The 20,119-nt window shown below is 43.8% G+C and overlaps 1 protein-coding gene across 11 annotated transcripts in view; it reads right to left on the reverse strand.

The window, feature by feature from the left end:
• ANKS1B (ankyrin repeat and sterile alpha motif domain containing 1B) overlaps window positions 1-20,119 on the reverse strand; it is a 366,454-nt gene that overhangs the window by 142,355 nt on the left and 203,980 nt on the right. For all 11 annotated transcript variants that reach the window (XM_082240761.1, XM_082240767.1, XM_082240757.1 and 8 more), the window contains 2 exons: window positions 12,174-12,272; window positions 1,748-1,900 (listed from right to left, as the gene is read on the reverse strand). In XM_082240761.1, coding sequence (XP_082096887.1) covers window positions 1,748-1,900; window positions 12,174-12,272 — 252 coding nt within the window. The remainder of the gene's footprint in view (window positions 1-1,747; window positions 1,901-12,173; window positions 12,273-20,119) is intronic.

The following is a 20,119-nucleotide window of genomic DNA, read 5'->3' on the forward strand; positions in this document are numbered from 1 at the left end:
CTACTTTCCAAACTCCCTTTCAAACCCCAGGCTGACATTTGACCCTACAGTTACTGACCAACAGAAAAGGAAAAGTGTTGGATACAGAAATGAATGTTATAGACAAAATATTTTCACAAACAAAACTTTGTACAGATTTTATATGAACCACAAAGCAAAGTATGACCTTTATTAAAGAAGAAGAAGAAGAGTTTGGATTTGATATCCCGCCTTTCACTCCCCTTCAGGAGTCTCAAAGCGGCTAACATTCTCCTTTCCCTTCCTCCCTCACAACAAACACTCTGTGAGGTGAGTGGGGCTGAGAGACTTCACAGAAGTGTGACTGGCCCAAGGTCACCCAGCAGCTGCATGTGGAGGAGCGGAGACGCGAACCCGGTTCCCCAGATTACATGACTACCGCTCTTAACCACTACACCACACTGGCTCTCTCCAGAGAGTAGGAACAGTTATTTTTACACAAGATGAATACTGAGATTTGTGAACTTAAATGGTGTCTGTGTGGTTGTGAAATTAGTGATTTTATAATTTTAAAAAACTATAAAGGGAAAGATAGGATCACATGTTAAGAACAATACTTTATGAACATTCAGAAATTTATGAGGGGGGAAAGGGGGGGAAATAAGTCGACACACTGTTCAAGACAGCACAGTCAACTATTCAGACCAGTGGAAGATCTGGTTTATGATTAAGATTATGCAATAACTTTGCCCCTGAAGGACCAGGTGCACAGCCTGTGAGTCATTTTGGACTCAAATCTGTCCATGGAATCACAGGTTAATTCTGTGTCCAGAGTGGCTGTCTACCAGTTCCATCTGGTGTGACAGCTGAGACCCTACCTGCCTGCGCACTGTTTTACCAGAGTGGTACATGTGCTGGTTATCTCCCACTTGGACTACTGCAATGCGCTCTACGTGGGGCTACCTTTGAAGGTGACCTGGAAAATACAACTAATCCAGTCTGCGGCAGCTGGACTGGTGACTGGGAGCAGCTGCCGAGACCATATAACACTGGTCCTGAAAGACCTACATTGGCTCCCAGTAAGTTTCCAAGCACAATTCAAAGTGTTGGTGCTGACTTTTAAAGCTCTAAACAGCCTCGGCCCAGTATCCCTTTAGAAGTGTCTCCACCCCCATTGTTCAGCCTGGACCCTGAGATCCAGCACTGAGGGCCTTCTGGTGGTTCCTACACTGCGAGAAGCGAAACTACAGGGAAGCAGGCAGAGGGCCTTCTCAGTAGTGGTGCCCACTCTATGGAATGCCCTCCTATCAGATGTTAAGAAGATGAGTAATTATATAACATTTGGGAAACATCTGAAGGCAGCCCTGTATAGGGAAGCTTTTTAAGGTTTAATGTTTTACTATGTTTTTATATATGCTGGAAGCCGCTCAGAGAGGCTGGGGCAACCCAGTCAGATGGGCCGGGAACAAATAAAAAAATATTATTACAGTTTTCATTTTCTTTTTTAAATTGGCAGGAAGAAACTCTTAGATAAATAGGCTCCAAAATTTCTCTACATTAATGTGCTTGCCGGAGGCCAACAATATGCTGCATACAAGAACTTCACCATAGAAGAACCTTGAGCATATCAGAAGAAGCAGGTCTAAACATCAGATATCAATACTGAATACACCAAACAAACAAGTTAGTAGGTGCTTTACGCTTTTTTTTACAACAATTTATTTTCATTTGACCATTTTTAAAGGATTAAAACTGGTGGTTTTTTTAAGGTAAAAATATATTGACTTACATTGATTAATTCAATATCCCAGATTTTTTTCACAAGGTCCATCGACGTATAGCCATTTATCAGAAAGGGTTTGATGTAATCACCCAGTTCCAGGGAATCTAGCCATTCTGCTACAGAGGTGGGGCTGTAGCCATCGTTGCCTATTTGTTTCATCTGAAACATAAAAACGCCCCACAAAAAAGTTCAGTTTTTGTTATTATGCATGGATGTGTGTGAGTAGGAGAAGAAATAAGGGATACCAAAGGACCTTTCCACAGACTAATTTCTGCATAATGAAAACACTATAGTTCTCTGGATTAAATTCTTAGGTCAGACCATTTGAGCTTTTAAACTTTTTTATTGACATCTGGCAGTGCAGAGTGTAGATTCACAGTACTGTACTTTTATGAATGGTTTCTTGTTTTAACGATTTCCACAGTGTTGGAGAACGTCTGTGGTAAAACAGTGCAATAAAAAAATGGATGACCAATGTAGCCTTGAGCTGTCTGCCAATTTCTCTCTCACACACAACCAAAGGGGATAGCCTAGAACAGGATATCCCCCCTTTTGTGAGTTCTGTGAGAAGAAATGACATATTCTCAGAGTCAAGAGGACTTAAACTGCCAGTTTTCGTCTCCAGGGCCTTTATTTATAAAGAGAAACACATGCAGAAAACCATAAAGACAGGGATTCTGGCCATTCAGATTAATCTTAATCATTTTTAAGAAAAGCAATTAATTGAGGAAAACTTATTTTAAGTTGGAAATAAATTTTTAAAAGAGAAAGTATCTTATGGCTTCCATAAACTATTCTCCTGGGTTGCTGGTATAAATCAACTGGTTGAGAAAACGGGTATTTTCTAGAAACTCACTGAAATTGCCCTGTTGATAAGCTTCAGACTGTTGGAAAATATGCTTCTCACAGTTTGAACTGTGTTTTAATATAAATATAATAAGAGAGCCTGTTCAGGCCCTCCCCACAGCTGCTATCTGCATCACTTCAAATACATGTAGTTGGATCACCTGAACGAAGATCTCTATAGACATCCCTATGTTAAATAGGTAGAAAGGGCACACAGTGAAATGGATGGAACCAGGGAAACAACTTTTTTTTCAGTGTCGGGACTCAGAAATTTTCTGAAGTAAGTATCAGGAATAGAGGGGCTGGGGAAGTGGAATACACAAAAAGATTAGGATCAGGAACAGTATTTAAACCGGCACAATTCAATGATTTTCAATGATGTAACTGGGAGAAAAGAGAAAAGTGTAATATAGAAAAGAAGAAATGTGTGATGTTATTTTTTGAAGATGAAGATTAAGAGAACTACAAAAGTTACACGTTGATGCATGCTATGAATAGATATTTTGCAGAGATATATTTTTGCAGAAGGAATCAATACTGCTTTTAAAAGAAGGTGGTTTCTTCCTTCCTCTTTGAAAATGGTTTTAATAATTTCCTTAGCTTAGTCAGTCATAATGTTACAGGGAAAAGGTAAAACTGTAAATTGTATGAAAATGGTATAAACAAATGAGTACATGTGGATGGAACACGAGAAGATAGATATATACATTATTTTTTAAAAGAACAAGACAAATAACTGAGTTAATTTATTTCATTCCAAAAATGAACATATAATGTCCCGTCAAATACACTTATTAATGTTCTTAGCTCGTATACAAGATAACAGTAATCAATTCCATATCACATATTTTGGCTTTCCTTTTCAGATCACAGAAAAGAATTTTTAAATGTCTAAAGGTAAATGATAATCCATAATGTCTGTAATGAGGTGAATTATGGTTTCAAATATATATAAGTATATTGTTGTGGGGGTGGGGGAGGGCATAACTCAGTAGCAGCTCATGTGCTTCACATGTGTACAGTCAGCTTCAATCCCTTGCATCTCCAGATAGGCTTACCTCTCCTTTGAGATAAAGCAGCTTCCAATTATGATGTCACCAAACAGGGACAAAATAAGCTGTCTAGTGTTGGACTCCCTCCCCGCTTGGACTGACGTTTTCTCCCCAGCTACCCACCCACTACAAAGGAAGAACTCGGATAATTTCAGAGTTAATTAAATGCAGCTATGGAAAGCTCACCTATATAACAAGAACATATTAGAAGCTCTTTATTAAAATCTGTTTCAATATTATATATATAGCAGCTGTTGTTTTTTCATGTATCAAAAACCTGTCAGTGTATATAAAAACAGAACTCTTGTTACTTGAAAAGGATGCAGAAGCTATTAGATGGGAAAGGTTTTTTTATTTCCATCACAGCATTTTCACTGCTTTTGGATGTTACAGAAAAAAGTGCTGAAAGGAAAGCATTCTGAAACGTTTTCTCAGTGTCTAAAAACTGTATAAAAGGTTTGCCAATTTCTCTCAACGGTAGTCTTTAAAACCCTAACAGATGACAGTGATACTTTTGAGAGTGGACACTAGGGCTAACCCAAGATTCCACAATTTTGTGCTCCAATTCACAGCTGCAAAGTTGAATGGATGTCTGGGAGGTTTGGGGGAATGGAGTCAGTGGGGGTGAAACTCACGACTGCTGCTCCTGACAGTCATCACATTATTCTCCCCAAAATCCCAGAATAACTCCACATGACACAGGGTCACTCAGATGAGAGCTTCCGAGGAAAATAAAATGATAGCTGCCATTCATGGCTAACACCCCTCTAGAAGTCCTGTAAGAGCAAGGTCATTATGTGACCTTTTCCTGGCAGCTTTGTGGGTGGGGGAGAAGGCAATGGTGGTTGCCAGTTGTTGGCCAAAATTCTGGCAGTGGTGGTACATTCCCACCCCCCTCTCTATGCCCACAAAACTGATGGAAGTAGGTGACCTTTTCATTCCCTATGTCCTCCAAATTTGAGCTGAAAGTCCTCTTTTGAGGATTTCCTCTTATGAAAGTTTTCTTATGAAGTTTATTCTTAGTCAAAGAATGAGCTTCTTTGAATCAAGCTTTACAATGTTTAACATTTCAGTAACAATTATTAACCAAAAAGGAATGCCTAAACCAGAGGCGCCAGCTTTTAAAGGTGATTGGGGAGGACAATGTTGTGCACATGACATCCCAACGTCCCAACGCCATGCGTGTGACATCAGGAGGACCAGGGGAGGAGCCAATGTGGTGGCCACACAGCTCAATGCCTGGCAGCTCATACTCCGCCTCCTCTTGGCAGCGCCACTCGCAGGAGGCTGCTTTGACCCTCCTTCCCTTCCATGGCAGGAGGAGCAAGAGGAGCAGCTGGTCACTGGGGGCACGGCACACTCAGTTCTGCTCTTCTGCTCTGTGGTTTTGAGGCATAGGGGCCCCCCAGTCCATGCCACAAAAATATAGAGGGGGGCCAAAAGGGTTCAGCCCCTAGGAGCTGGCACCCGTGGCCTAAACCCAACCAAACATTTTTAAAAATGTACAAAGAAAGCCCTATTTTTTAAGACAAATTGAACAAACCTTTTTTGGGGGGGACCTGTAGTAATTAATGTCAAATACACTAAAATATAGGCATAACATCACTTTTACATACATACATTTATTTCTCATTATAGTATGATTAATAAATAATTCAAATATAGTTGTTGTGTGCCTTTGTGCCTTTGTAATCTCCACGACAGTGAGCAACAGATGCAGTTTCCCCCATTTCCAGCTGCATACAACTGCATCTGTTAAACTGCAGTCTGTCATGTACTCTTGTAACCTCTCCAGACACAAGAGAAAACAAAGGAGGAAGGCAACCCCACAGAGGCACAATTGGCTTCCCATATTTTACTGCTGTAGGCCTTGCTTGAGGTCTGCATGGCACTGGAGATGCATTCTGAATGGTTGCCTGGTTGCCTGTGGAGACACAAGAGAAACATGGGGATGGTAATGAAGAATGAGTAACACAGCGTACTCAACAGAGTAGGTGCTCATTAGATTATCTTTAGCTTTATTTCTGTACTACGGACACATAAAGTAGCTGGACTTTAAAAGTTCAATAAATTAATATAAACAATCTGAAGTGCATGAAATAAACTTTAAAGTTCCCCAACCCAAAAGTAGATCTATAAAAGCATAGGAGGTAAGTCTGGACAATTTGGGACCAGGTTATTTGGAAGTAATGCCTACACCAATATGAACCTGTCTAGGCCCTAAGTCTAGGACTAGCTCCACACTAAGACCTACAGGGATCATGGACAGGGCATTTTCAATGGTAGCCCCACACTTGTGGACTTCCTCTTCCAACAGCTCTTCTTGCCCCCTCCCCCCTTGTAGCTTTAATGCAGACCTTAAAGACATTTTTTTTAAAAACTCCTCATCTACGCCTTTGATATTACTGGCTCCTTATATATAATTTTATATGATGCTGGTTTTGTTACATTTTTTCTTTTCCATGCTATACTGCTTGAGACTTTTAAAAATGTAAGTCTCCTTGTGAGGGCTTGCCCTAAAAGAAAAGAATTGAAAACAAAGCAACTGGAAACATCAACAGAGAAAACCAAATCCAAAACAACATAATGAATGAGGGGAGAGATCTCCAAAATGTTTCTGAATGCTAAAGGAGAAAAGTACCAATGGGACTTCACAATGATGGTATTCCACAATTTTGGTGCCACCACAAAAAGGCTCTGCCCATCTGATCTCATATAAGGGTGGGATCGTGAACAGAACTCAGATGCCAATCTGATCTAGTTTATGGGAGAAGATAGGCACTGAGGTGTCTTGGCCACAAACCATTTAGGGCTTTAAAGGCTGAAATCAACAACATAAACTGAGCCTGGAAACAATCCCTGTTATGAAAGACCAGAGAAATATGCTCAGATGTTTGAGTAATTGGCTGGCCACTGCATCTTGAACCAGCTGAAATTTACACATTATCGTTAAGAGGCAGACTCACAGAGAGAAGTGCTGTAGTCCATTCTGACAGCAACTCAGCATTTGTCTGCCTTGGGAGATACTGGAGGAGTGTGCCTTGGGGGGGGGGAGTCAAACTGTTGGAAGAGTAACTAAACCTTGGAAAACAGGTCACACAAGGGAAAATGACTAATGGGCAGTAGTTGCAATTAAGGTACTGGGGTACCTAAAGTTCACCCCGTAGGTATCTCTGCTCTTTATTGCCTTCATCAGTCTGTCTGTGGTAGATATTTGCCTGCCTTTGGGAGTTTATAGCCATCAAAACTCTCCTTTTTGTACAGAGCATCTCTACTCTGTGTTCCATGGTTAGGGAAAGAAAAACTTGTAGACCCTGCTAAGTAGGCGAGAATTGTTAAGCAGTGTCCACATATTACAGTGGAGGAATGGGAAACATTCTGTGGCCATTGACATTTCTTGGGTGGCTTAGAAGTGAAGGATAGAGTAATTTCAGATGCCATACTGGAAAGTATGGCTCCCTGGTGACTTTGCTTACCTAGGTGGGGTATCTTGTCCTTCGAGCAGTGGGACTGAGGTTCATGGTGGCTGTTTGTGGCTGGAATCTGAGGCAGGGTACCTGTAAGGTTTCTGAGAAGACAAGTGTTAGGCATCTGCCCTTTATTTCTTTTTGGTTTACTCAGCTTTTAAGTTATTTGGCAAAGTGCTTTCAGATGGTGCCCAAAAACCAGAAACAAAACAAAACAAAACAAAACTGCAGAATGGCTAAAGATTCCAACATTAGTTGGAAAAATATTCTGGTAATTCAGAACCTGAAAAACCAAGGAGAAATTCAGCAGGCAATGATTTCAGAAGCATCCTACATACAGTACATACATGCTGCCACCACACCCATTGTGAATGGATCAAGGCAATGGTTCCACAATATCAATGGACATCCTCTGGAAGGGTACTTCTACCATGCATAGACCTCCTTGCTTTCTGACAGGTATAAAAGATTTGACGAAGTGCTTTAATATTTGTCCCTACCAGCAGCCATTGGAAGTTCAGTGGAAGTTTCTCCTTTATTATTTGCAAAACTTCTTGATGTCAGGAGGTTTAGCAGTTAGGTTGAGAAGTGCAAGTCAGTACTTTTCCGATAACCACTACCTGGCATTGCAATTCCCAGTTGGCCCCATACCCCCTTGGAAAGGAGCTCTTATTACACGGTTCCCTTTTGCATACAAATCTGGACCTGCATTTATATAACAAGGCAAAGGCTTCCTCCTAAAACAGATTTTTGAGTCTCTTTCACACATCCTTCAGTATGTTGCTCCTGCTGGAACTCAGGAAGATGCTTTGAAGGTTTACAGCTCTGAGGTTACTGATATCCCTGCCCTCCTGTTCCTCAGGACTCTACTGGAGCACTAATTTTCAAGCTTGAGATGCCTACAGGGATTTCTTTGGTGCTGAATGTACTTTTCCTTATATTGTATCATCCTCTTGCAACACTCTGGCAAATAATTACATTTTATCGGCTCAGTAGTGGAAAGGATTGCTTCTTGAATTCTAGCTTTTGATTCATCCATCCAGTAATTTAAAATATGGTCCAAATAGCAAAAGCCACGTCATACTTTTTTGATAACATTAAAAAAATCAGTTGTGCTAATGGTTAAACTAATCATCTTCATCTAAGTCTTGTTCTTTTCATAGTTTCTGATTTTGTCAAAACCCTCCGCATTCTATGCAGTTCATTTATACACTCACAAATCTGAGACCAGAAGTCAACTGAATGCTAATAAAAGATCCAGAAATCACAGCATGATACTTTTAAAAGTTACGACATAGTTGCTTTTCTGGTGTGCCAGGTGTTTTATGATGTCCATGTGGGGTGAAGAAGGAAGAGGTGGTCATAATTGGCTTGGGGTCGTGATTCACTGACACTTTTGCTTGGTGCCTTTTCACAATGTGTCTCTGCACCTTGCCCCCCCAAAATTATCAGCTTCCTCACAATTCTTAGCCTCCTTCCTTGCCTTTCAAGCTGTCATCCTCCCCGCTCTTTAGCTCATAATTTTATATTCAGCACTTCTTTTTCATGAGCACATCTTAGCTTCATGACCTACACTGCTGTCACTTGATTCCCAGGCTGATGGCTTCTTCCTTTAGGCCTTTTGGTGACTCCATGGCTGCTTGTTTCTTAAGCAGAATGCTCTTGCCTGCTACCTCTATAGAAAAGGAAGGATTCTTGACACCAAAACTAAATACTTTTTCAACTGCATTGATGGCCTCGCTGCTTCATTATATAATATTATAACTTTTAAATGTCAAATTCTGCTCAAACCAACTGGGTTTTGCACAACTGTGTTTCAGATTTCCAATGCAGTTCAATATGTCTTGGAACTAACGATGGGTGATAATTAAAAAATCATACTTAGCTTGCCTAGTTATGAATTCAGTATTATGTGTTTGGTGGAAATGTTCTCCATTATTTCAAGATTTTGAAGTATCTAAGGATTTTGTGCATGTGCATCTCAAACGTGCATCATGTGAAAATGATATGCATAATATATCATGTGTTACAACAATACCACCTTTTTCTCATTGGCAGTTTTTGCATTTCTTTTTATTCTTATTTTTACCATTGTGTGGTGCAGCAGCGCAGTTAGGTAACTGTACGCACGGTAAGGCGACCTCTCTTTAGATGGTGACATGTCCCAACTTCAGCCCAGTGATTCACACAAGGAAATTCCTGAAGGTGAGGCCTGACGTAGGCATCCCACTGCTATTGCACACAGATAGTGTTCACTTATCCAGATGCCAGTTCACAGCACTCCTTAGAAAAGCCATCCTTGAGTGTGGGTTGGACTCCAGAGTATTTTCTGCACATTCCTTTTGTATACCGTAGGCGCAGCCACCATGGCTTTCTGCTGGGGCCTTTCCCTGGCTCACATTAAAGCTCTGGGCCATTGCCAATCATTTGCTTATAGGCACTATGTGTGCACTGCGATCCATGGCCTCACTGCCTCTTGTTGATGATTTCTTGCAGGTACAAGCCACAAACAGGCATAGATCTATAGTCACAGTATAGTGCACTGAGCTCAGGCACATGTTTTATCAACTTCATGGGGCCAGCACCTTGGTTTAGAAGACAGAGCACATAACACCTGGATGAGCCAAATGGGCATGCCCTGGGATGATCTAATGCCATGGTTGACAGCATGGGTGACAGCACTGGAGCTGCCTGATGCCCTCATTATTCAGCTTATTGAAAATGATCTGGTCAAGAAGAAGAAATACATAGACCTCATCTGGGCAACAGCTGCAGATCTCAAGGCCTTCATATGGCGCACCCAAGCTTGTCTATTTTTGGGTACAGGTACTTGGAGTGGTGGCAGTGGCACGGAGCATCAGAACTGTTGCTATCAATCTTGCCTGGAAGAAGGTGAACAGCACAATGTCCTGCTTGGTATCCTGGTTAGATGAGTGCATTGTTTGGCATCCTACTATCACTTATGACAAAATGGACTTGTATCAATGAAATGGCTTGTACCTATCACCTACAGGCAATGAGGCCAGGCTGGAGCCTGTGGGACTGGTTCGAGCCCCACAATGGCATGGAGGGGCCAACTCATGTGGCAGAAAAAGGCACTTGGTTGGATCCTTAGTCTAAAGCTATGGGGTAGGTAGGAGCCCAACCCACTGATCCAGGATCAAAATTCAGGGAACCTCAGTAACGGGGTCCAGTGGTTGGGTTCTGACTGAAAGCCCAGACATGGGCCAACAGGCCATAGAACACCCCAGATGACATATTGGCAGGATCATCTTACAGATCTACATCATAGGGGATCCTTAACCACAGGATCGACCCTGATGGAGTTATCAGCCAGCAGTTGGGTTGGCTGATTCAGGATGCATACCCAATGCCTATGCCGAAACCGATCTACATCTGTAATCAATAAAGTTGTGGTCATTTCGATCCCAAGCTGGTGTCACACCATTTTTTGCAGCTTCTACGCTTCAAAACCCCTCCACACAGTAACCTCTGGCCTGCTGGGCTTGGGTCTGCAATGTGTCATAACTCCACATTGAGAGATTATAATTAATTTTTTCTCATATTTGGGGAAATTTGGGGAAATTATTAACAGAATGGATTCCATATTTGCATCCAGCCGTAAGTATCAAAGGCAGAGCAACTTTAACCAACATGATGTGTATGTAGTTTTATTAGAAGTATATATGCCCCAAGCTTCTAGTATGTTTGCATTGTCCAGAGCATCTTACAAACTTTAAAAACAAATAGATAGCGTGAAAGTTTCTTGAAAGAATTGCAGGTCTCCTTGGAAAGGATCTCAAAAATCATTAATGTATTGGAGCACTGCCTGGCTGCTTTGAGTTGCCTGAGTGTCAGGGACTGGACTGAAGGGGAAGGCTGGAAACTACTCCCTTCTCCTCCTTTGCTTCCCTTGGGGGAGGGGGAGGGGGTGGATCCACCCCTCCTGCAGTAGTTTCAAGAGAAGAGGGAGACAGGGTTGAATTGCAACAGAACTCAGAGCTGCCAAGTTATGAGGTGTTGGGAGAAGGAGGAAGAGTAGGAGAATTGCCAGCGGAGATGTCCTTGGAGAGCACAGAAGAGCCACCATACCTGCGTACACATCGCTAACTTAGAAATCAAGAGCAAAGGGCTCAAAGACATTTGACTCCTGAGGCCACCCATAGGGCCACAGGCTGTTACTGGGGAAAGAAGGGAAGGGGCTTAGAGTGAGCAACATCCCTATGGAGTTAAGGACTGGATTCTTTGTCTTACACCACGTGAACCATAAATACAAACTTCCTTGCTTCTGCCTTGATCCTTGATGCTGCCAGGGGAGGATAGAATCACCCACACCTGACACTACAGGAAGTTATTCTAACTTTTGCTGGGCATTGCAGGTTGGGTGGAGATGGTGGCGATTTCTGAGCCCCAGAGGTACTGAGCACACATATGCACAGACAGTGAGGTGGGGGAGTTCTAGGAAAAAGTGGAAGCTACTGTGAAAGATGACTTACAGGCTGCCTTTCTGCTGCATCTCTCTCTCTCTTCCCCACCTCCAACCACTATATAATCAACGAGAAGCAACAAGACCCAGAACTTTTGTGGATAAACTGGTTGTTGTCACGCATCCCCAGTGCCAGAACACAGTCTCTGTTGTCTGAAAACAGTCATCTTTCTGTTTTAATATCCTGTTGTGCATGTGGATTGGTTTCCTCCCTTCTCAAGGAGGGAAAACCATGGAATGTACAAGAAGCAGTGATGCCCACCAACTTGGATGACTTTAAAAGATGATTAGAATAACTCATGGATCATAAGGCTACCAATGAACCTACTTGAATATGTTACTGCTGTCTCTCCAGTTATACAGAATGTTATTTTAAAAAGGGCACCGATATGAATCAGACATTGCACAGGTGACAAGGACTAAAAATTATGTTGGCAGATAGCGAGGCCCGGAAGGACAACATTTTGTACTTAAGAATGATGCTATAATAATAATAATAATAATAATAATAATAATAATAATAATAATAATGGCCTCTTGCTTATGACATTGGAATGGGAACAGGAAAAACAAAAGGGTACCTTTGGAAGGAGCTGAATTGCCTGTAAAATTCTTTGTCTGTGTCCAGAATTAAGTATTCCAATTTCTAAAAGGTCTTGATCCTCCATCACGTTGCTTCCCTAAAACAAACAAGAAAATATATATTGGCAAAGATTTTAGGTAGTTTAAAACATCTTATGCTACTGGATTTTAACAAGTACTGTACAGTACCTTGGGTTATATACGCATCAGGTTACATACGCTTCAATTTACAGACTCCGCTAACCCAGAAACAGTACCTCGGGTTAAGAACTTTGCTTCAGAATGAGAACAGAAATTGTGCTCTGGTGGCGCAGCAGCAGCAAGAGGCCCCATTAGCTAAAGTGGTGCTTCAGGTTAAGAACAGTTTCAGATTAAGAATGGACCTCTGGAACGAATTAAGTACTTAACCCGAGGTACCACTGTACATTGTTAACAACAAATCATGAATCATGACCAGACTTCTTTTCAGGTTCAGAAAATGTAAAAGTTATAGTATCACTACTCCACTGCTAGTATTAGCAATTAATTAAATATATTGTTCCATGCCACCCCAATCTCCAAGTGGTGCGAGATTCCAGGGGTACCATGTGCTTTCCCAGGGTTCATGTTTCCTTTTTGAATGAGGCACAGCAGAAATTGTGGTGTTTTTATTATATACGTTTCATTTACACATTAATACAACCTGAGCCTACAATAGAGGGGTTCACAGCATTAATACCCCAAAAGGGTCTTGTTTCTACTATAGCCGTAGCCTTGTATTCAAACAGAAGTCAAACATTGCTTTGACTCTCTCTCCAGCTTGCTGCTGGCCCATATTATTGCAACGTTCAACTCTAAACTCTGGTCATATCCTTAAAACTGTCTTACACAGAGCCCCTTTCCTTTGTTCCCCTTAATGGCCCATCACCCAGGCAATCATGTCATCAGGAAGCTAGTCTGGTTCATATTTTAAGTTACAGGATCAGGCAGTTAGAGGTGACAGTACTCTGCACCAGTGAGTACCAATCAACACCAAAAAGCACTGCATGGGCATGTTCCCATCATTATCACTGTATGAAGGTGACATTGTGTGGCTGTTGCACAAAGAGCTGCATACATGAGCAGCATGGAGTCCACACTAAACTGCTGTTTAGAAGTGCTCCTTTAAAAGCAACACATCTGTGTACTCTTCAAGGAATCCAGTGTTGGTTCTCTTTTGTGTTGATTTCCCCCTTCCTCTTTCTTTTCCTGCTTTCAAAAAATTTATTTGCTGGATTTTATTGCATGATTTTGGGAAAGGGTCTAAGTGACAACTGGGAGGAACCATATAGATGGGTTGTAGGCAAAGCTAGTCCTACTCAGAGTAGACCCACTGAAATTGATAGACGTCACTAACTTAGAGCAGAGCCATTAAAATTAATGTATCTAAGTTAGTCATGTCTAGCACTTTCAACTGGAAAAACTAAGTTGGATGCAACTCATGTGATTTAATTGTTAATACTTTGTAACAATAAACATAAATTACGGCACACCCCGCTATTGCCACGGTAGCTAAAACAACTCTATTTTTTTAAAAATGATATTTATTAAGGTTTCAAAGAAAAGAATTACATGAATTAAAAAGAAAGAAAAAAAGAAAGACAAAAGTATAAATAAAAGAAAAAATATAAAATACAAAAAAGATAAAAAACACTTAAAAAAAATACACCAGTCTTTCCATACCTTACATTCATTTCCTTGTTTCCCTGACCTCCTCACACCTCCCTTTTTTGTATTCCAATTCAGTTAGTTAATTCAGCAATTTCTTTCCCTCTTTGTTTTTATCTTAGTCCTTTAACATAATATATTATAACTTTGGATTCTCACCTGTTAACAATCCATTTTTACATACACCTTTATAACACTGCTGCTTAAACCACTTAACTTCATTCTGACATCATTTTAACATTCATTAATTTTGCAATATTTCTGTAAATAGTCTTTAAATTTCTTCCAATCTTCTTCCACTGACTCTTCTCCCTGGTCTCGGATTCTGCCAGTCATTTCCGCCAATTCCATGTAGTCCATCACCTTCATCTGCCATTCTTCCAGAGTGGGTAGATCTTGTGTCTTCCAATACTTTGCAATAAGTATTCTTGCTGCTGTTGTGGCATACATAAAAAAAGTTCTGTCCTTCTTTGGCACCATTTGGCCGACCATGCCCAGGAGAAAGGCCTTTGGTTTCTTCAGAAAGGTATATTTAAATACCATTTTCATCTCCCAGAAAGCCTTAATCCTTGGGCACGTCCACCAAAGGTGAAAGAATGTACCTTCAGTTTCTTTACATTTCCAACATTTATTATCGGGCAAATTATAGATTTTTGCAAGCTTGACTGGTGTCATGTACCACCTGTATATCATTTTCATAATATTCTCTCTTAAGGCATTACATGCCGTAAACTTCATACCTGTGGTCCATAACTGTTCCCAGTCAGCCATCATTATGTTATGTCCAACATCTTGTGCCATTTAATCATAGTAGATTTCACCATTTCATCCTGTGTATTCCATTTCAACAGCAAGTTATACATCTTTGACAAAATCTTAGTTTTGGGTTCTAGCAGTTCTGTTTGCTAAAACAACTCTATTTCAGAAGCAGATAGAAACAAAGTCACACAGAATGGCAAGCAGGTGAATCTGGAGTAAGGTGAATACCGGCTTGTTCATCATTCAACTGGCAATATCAAGTGATGACTCATGGGTGCCAAACACTCAAATCATGTACCCCAGGCAGAGCTTTTCTCTCACCTCAAATGCAGCTCTTCTTCAAAGGGTAGTTCATGCATTCTACTATGAGTGAGACACTGATGAAACTAAGACTGATCCAAATGTTCCAACCCACCAAATTTCTCAGCATTTAAGGGTTCAGAGGGGAAGCTCTCACAAAGATTAGGAAGGGAGAGCATATATTTGGCTGGGTGAGGTGACAGCAGTACCATTCCTCCCACCAAATAATGTCCTGGGAATGATATCCAATCTCCAAAGTGTGCGAGAACAGTGGTACTGGCAGGGGCTGAGCCGAGCCACTGCAGTGCTTATCAGGAATGAGGGTTAGGAGTATCTCAGCAATAAATAAATAAATAAATAAATAAATAAATAAATAAATAAATAAATACCGGTGTCAGTAAAGCTGACACCAAAACAGTGCATGTCTAGTGATCATAGCAACTCTTCCCAGCAGGTCTTGCCCCAATGAGACACTGAAGGTCCCTTTATTCCCACCTCCCTCTAAGGCTCCTCCTCTCCAGGGTTTTTCCCAAGGAGTCGCAAACTGTTTCTGCACACAACCAATCTCTGCTCAGTTCTTTTCATTTATCTGCATGTTATGGGATACTGGGCTTGGGGAGGAGCTGGATGAAGCAGGAGTGGGAGACTCCCTGGATTCTTCAACAGCCTGCCTCATCTCTGTATTCTGGACAACTCTCTGCCACAGCCTCTTCCTGCTCACTAAACCCTGTTCCCCCTTCAGCTTCTGACACCTTCTTTCCAGCAGTGGAGGAAGGGTCTCGCGCACCTGGGGTAGTATGCCCAGGTGCGGGGAAAACCACCCATACGAGTGGGGCATGGTGCCCATAGGGGCGTGGGGCATGGGGCGCAATGCCCAAAGGGACGGCACAGGGCGCATGGCATTCTGTGCCATCCCTATGGGTGCCACAGCGCACCCCGTCCCTATGGACATCGCATGCCCCATGCCGTCCCTATGGGTGCCGCGGCACACCCTGTCCCTATGGATGCCCCATGCCGTGCCATCCCTATGGGCACTGCAGTGCACCCTTTCCCTATGGACACTGCACACCCCGCCCTGTGCTGTTCCGTGTCTATGGGCGCCACACACTACAGGGCGCAAGGCACCCATAGGGATGGCACAGGCACCCATACGGGACAAGACGAGGCACACGGTGCCCATAGGGATGGGCGCACAGCGGGGCCTCAGCCGCCCTACAGCTGGGGGGGGGGAGGCAGTGGGCAGACAGTGTGGAGTCTGCAGTCGGCGAGAAGCACGGCTCATTCACACTGCAGGCCCCGTGGTGATGAGTGCTACCCACCATTTTGTTACCCCCCGTCAGGGTGACACCCGGGGTGGGTCGCATGCCCTGCGCCCCCCTTCGTACTCCCCTGCTCCTCTCCCTAGTCCTCTCCCTCTGCCCACTCTACATCTCCCCCCCCACCAATCCTTTGGGGGTTCTTCAGTTGGCACCTCCCACCACTCCTCTGTATCCAGCCAGCCCAAGGCATTGCTTTAAAGAGGCAGAAAAAAGTGTTAATGGGAGAAGCCCCCTTGTAATTTAAACTTGGCACTTTAAAGTAGTACTGCCACCATCAACCCAAATGTCAGCTGATCTTTTCTCCACTCTCTGAATTTCCCACCCACACCTTTGCTGGGAAGAAAGGTCTGATGGAGAAGTGGGAGGCAACCTTTGTGCAGCTCTAGATGAAACACCAAGAGATTTACATACGTACATGTGTGAATCATTCACCAGTTAACCTGAATTGTAGCACAGTACCACCATTCACTAAATGAAGAGCCCTGCTATTATTAGCTTATGTATGGGTGATACATACATGGCTGCAAGCTAATAGACATAGATGAAAACATACTAACGAAAAAACATATCCCATTTTACATTTGGGGCTCTTACAGCAACTTTCCATGCTTTATGTAAAGCAATTTTATATTATTTTCTATCTATTCTTTGTGTAACCTTCAATATGCAGGAAAGTGGGCTGAAAATTGAGCAAACAAATGTGTGAGGAGGTGGAGAGAAAGTTAAAGCTATTCCCTTAACCTGCTGGGACAATCTGCCATTTAGTCCTTGCCCTCCCAGAACACTGCTCACCAACAACTACCCATTATGTGGTCTTGTGAATATCTGCATATTTCCCCCCAAAGCAGATTGTTTGGTGGGGGGAAAGCAGAGTAACTCCAAAGGCTGAAGACAGAAATGAGACATCTGAATTGCTTATGAAACTGAAGGCCCATAAGATGTAGACTACTTTTGATATTTGGCATAATCATTGCTCCTTAATTTTGCCAACAACATTACTCCCAGAAAAGATACCCATTGTAATTAAGGATCTAGAACAGGAAGCCTGAAGCAATTAAATAGTGCATAGGCATCACTTTCTGAAAATGAGCAAAGATTTGATGAGCAATAAGTGAGAGTGCAAATGCAAGTTAAAGCCTGATCTCTCTGTGTGAAATCTGCAGCATCTCATGGGCCTCAGAGGAAGACAACAGTCTCCCCACCCCACCCCCAAAAAAGAACGTTAGAGAATAATGTGCACTGCTCAGCAGAAAACTCCAAATACCGTTTTGCATTTAAAAAAGAGCATGACTTCGATTATAGCTGTATTAAAACCCTTGGAGCTGCATTGTCAGCACAGAGCTAGGGTGGGATGGGAAACTGGAAGAAATGAAGGTACTTTCTATTGATTGGGAAATTCTGGTTTTGTTGATCTCATAGAAATGCAGAGTTTGAAAGGGACCACAAGGGTCATCTAGTGCCACCCCCTGCAATGCAGGAATCTTTCTGCCCATTGTGGGGCTCGAACCCATGATCCTGAAGTTAAGAGTCTCATGCTGAGCTATCCCAGGGAGTCCCTACTTTTTCATTTGAACCAGAAGTAGCAGCAAGGCTACAGGGCTACACTGTCTGTAAAAACAGAAATGGCTGCACATCAGAGCCAACTCAGAATCACTCTTTTCATTCATGTCCTTGCAAAGGAAGCACAAGGATATAATGTAAATTTATTTTGGTTTTCCAAAATATTTCATTTAAAGAAATATTTAATTCATATTTTTGTAAATATAGTTGTCAGGGGTTCAGGAGCAGAGACGCAGAGAAGGGAGGAAGCAGAGAGCGAGGGGGAGGAATCCGAAGGGAAAATGAGTGATGATGACGACCCGAGATCTCCAAGCCTAAGCAGTGAGTCAGAGGACTCCCAAAAGGGAGCCCCAGTGAGCAGAGCAAGGGGGGGATCCGGGGGGACACCCCAGGAGGAAGGGAACAGAGGAGATTCAGAGAGTAGCAGCTGGAAGTCGGGACCCACGCTCAAGACTGAGAGCAGCAGGGAGGAAGGTAGCCAGGCATCGGGTTCCGGAGGCTGTCAGCAGGAGGGAGGGCACGAGTCAGGGGTGGTCACGCCCTCCTCAGAGAGCGAGGCAACGGTTAAGAGGAAAGTAGAGAGTTGGGCGCGCGCGCCAAGTTCAAATGCAGCGGAAGCGGGAGCAGTAAGCAGCCCGGAGAGTGAGCCAGGTCCTAAAGCCCGCCGCAAGGAGGCAGAAGGATCAGGGGGGTCAGCGTCAGAGGAGAGTAGAAGGGAGGAGGCCCAGGGGGGCAGAAGGACCCAGAGACGTAGGGAGAGGCGAAGGAGGTGGAGCAAGGCTAGGGTATTAAGCTGGTGTGCAAGAGGCGGGGACTCAGACGGGTCTTCGCCGACCTAGGGCAGAAGGTGTAGAGCTGCACGCTGCAGTTCGGAAATGAAACCTGTAACTTAATAAAGACTCTTACAAAGTGAACGCTGGCGGACTTAGTCCTATGTGAGCTGGGACTGGGTGGCAGCTCTGACAGTAAGACCCGTCTCTCAAAAGCTTCGGACACCTGATATCTCGCAGCGGAGAGAGAGGCAGCTGGAGGAGGGGATCGGTGTTTGGGAGCAAGCTCACGACGGTTAGCAGAGATGACGGAAGCAGAGACAGTTGCAGCGCTGCAACAGGCAGTTACCCAATTGAACGCGGAGGTACTGGCATCCAAGAAGAGGGAGGAGGATGCGGCAGCCGCCTACAGAGATCTCCACGCCAGGTTTGAAGCATGGGTTAAACACGGGCAGCCAGGACCCAGACCGGAGGGGGTTGGGTTGGCACGGAGAGCAGGAGGGCTTGTGGCTCACTTCGATGGGAATTTACAACAGTACCCCAATTTTCGAGCAGACGTAATGTGCGCACTGCAACTGCTGGCAAAAGACTTTAGAGATGAGGAAGAGAAAGTGGGGTTCATACTATCCCATTTGCATGGGGATGCTAAAGCGTGGCTACGCAATTTGTGGAGGGATAAAGATCCGGCGCTTCAGAATGCAGATGCCTTTATCAAAGCGATGGATGCGTGTTTTTTGTCTACTATTGATGTGGATCTTGCCCGACGGGAGATTCATGGACTAAAACAAGGGAGGGCAAGCGTCCGGCAGTACCACGCCCGCTTTTTTGCGCTGGTCAGTGCCTTAGAGTGGGACCGGGATTCGCCCCCTGTCAGAGACCTGTTCTGGGAGGGTCTAAGCTCTGCGGTCAAGGATGAAATTGCAAGGGGGGAGAGGCCCCGAAGCACGCAGGAGGTGGTCCAAAGGGCGCTGACTGTGGGGGTGAGGCTGGAAGAACGTCCATGGTGCAGAGATGAAGGACGTGGAGGGCGCGAAGCAGCGAGAAGTTTCTCTTTCGTTCCAAGAGAAGCAGCGCGTGCGCAATCCACACCTCCGCCTGGAGGGGGAGGGGAACCGATGGAGGTTGGAGGTGCAAGGGCTCAGTCAGCAGCCAGAGCCCAAGCACCGACAGCAGTGAAAGCGAAGCCTCCTAGAGGGAACAGGAAGTGTTACATCTGCGAGGATCCAGGCCATTTGGCGAAAGAGTGTCCCCGGAGGCTCCACAAGCACACTGCAGCCTCAGCAATGGTGACTGCAGCAACGCAGCAAGGAGAACCACAGCAGGGAAACGACGATGTCTGGCTGGAGACAGAGGCACTGGGGCCCAGCCAGACGCATCAGTGAAGCAGTCCCCAGCGATCTTGCAACCCACGGACCCCCTCCCACCCAAACCAGTAGTGCAGCTCACAGCATCTCTCCAGCTACCCGATGGCGTCACTATCGAAGTGCCGCTTTCTGTGGATTCTGGAAGCAACGCAGACTTTATAGCGCAGGATTTTGTGGAGCAGCACGC

The sequence above is a fragment of the Podarcis vaucheri genome (genome assembly GCF_965113315.1).
Source record: "Podarcis vaucheri genome assembly, chromosome: 10".
In the NCBI taxonomy this organism is placed as follows: Eukaryota; Metazoa; Chordata; class Lepidosauria; order Squamata; family Lacertidae; genus Podarcis; species Podarcis vaucheri.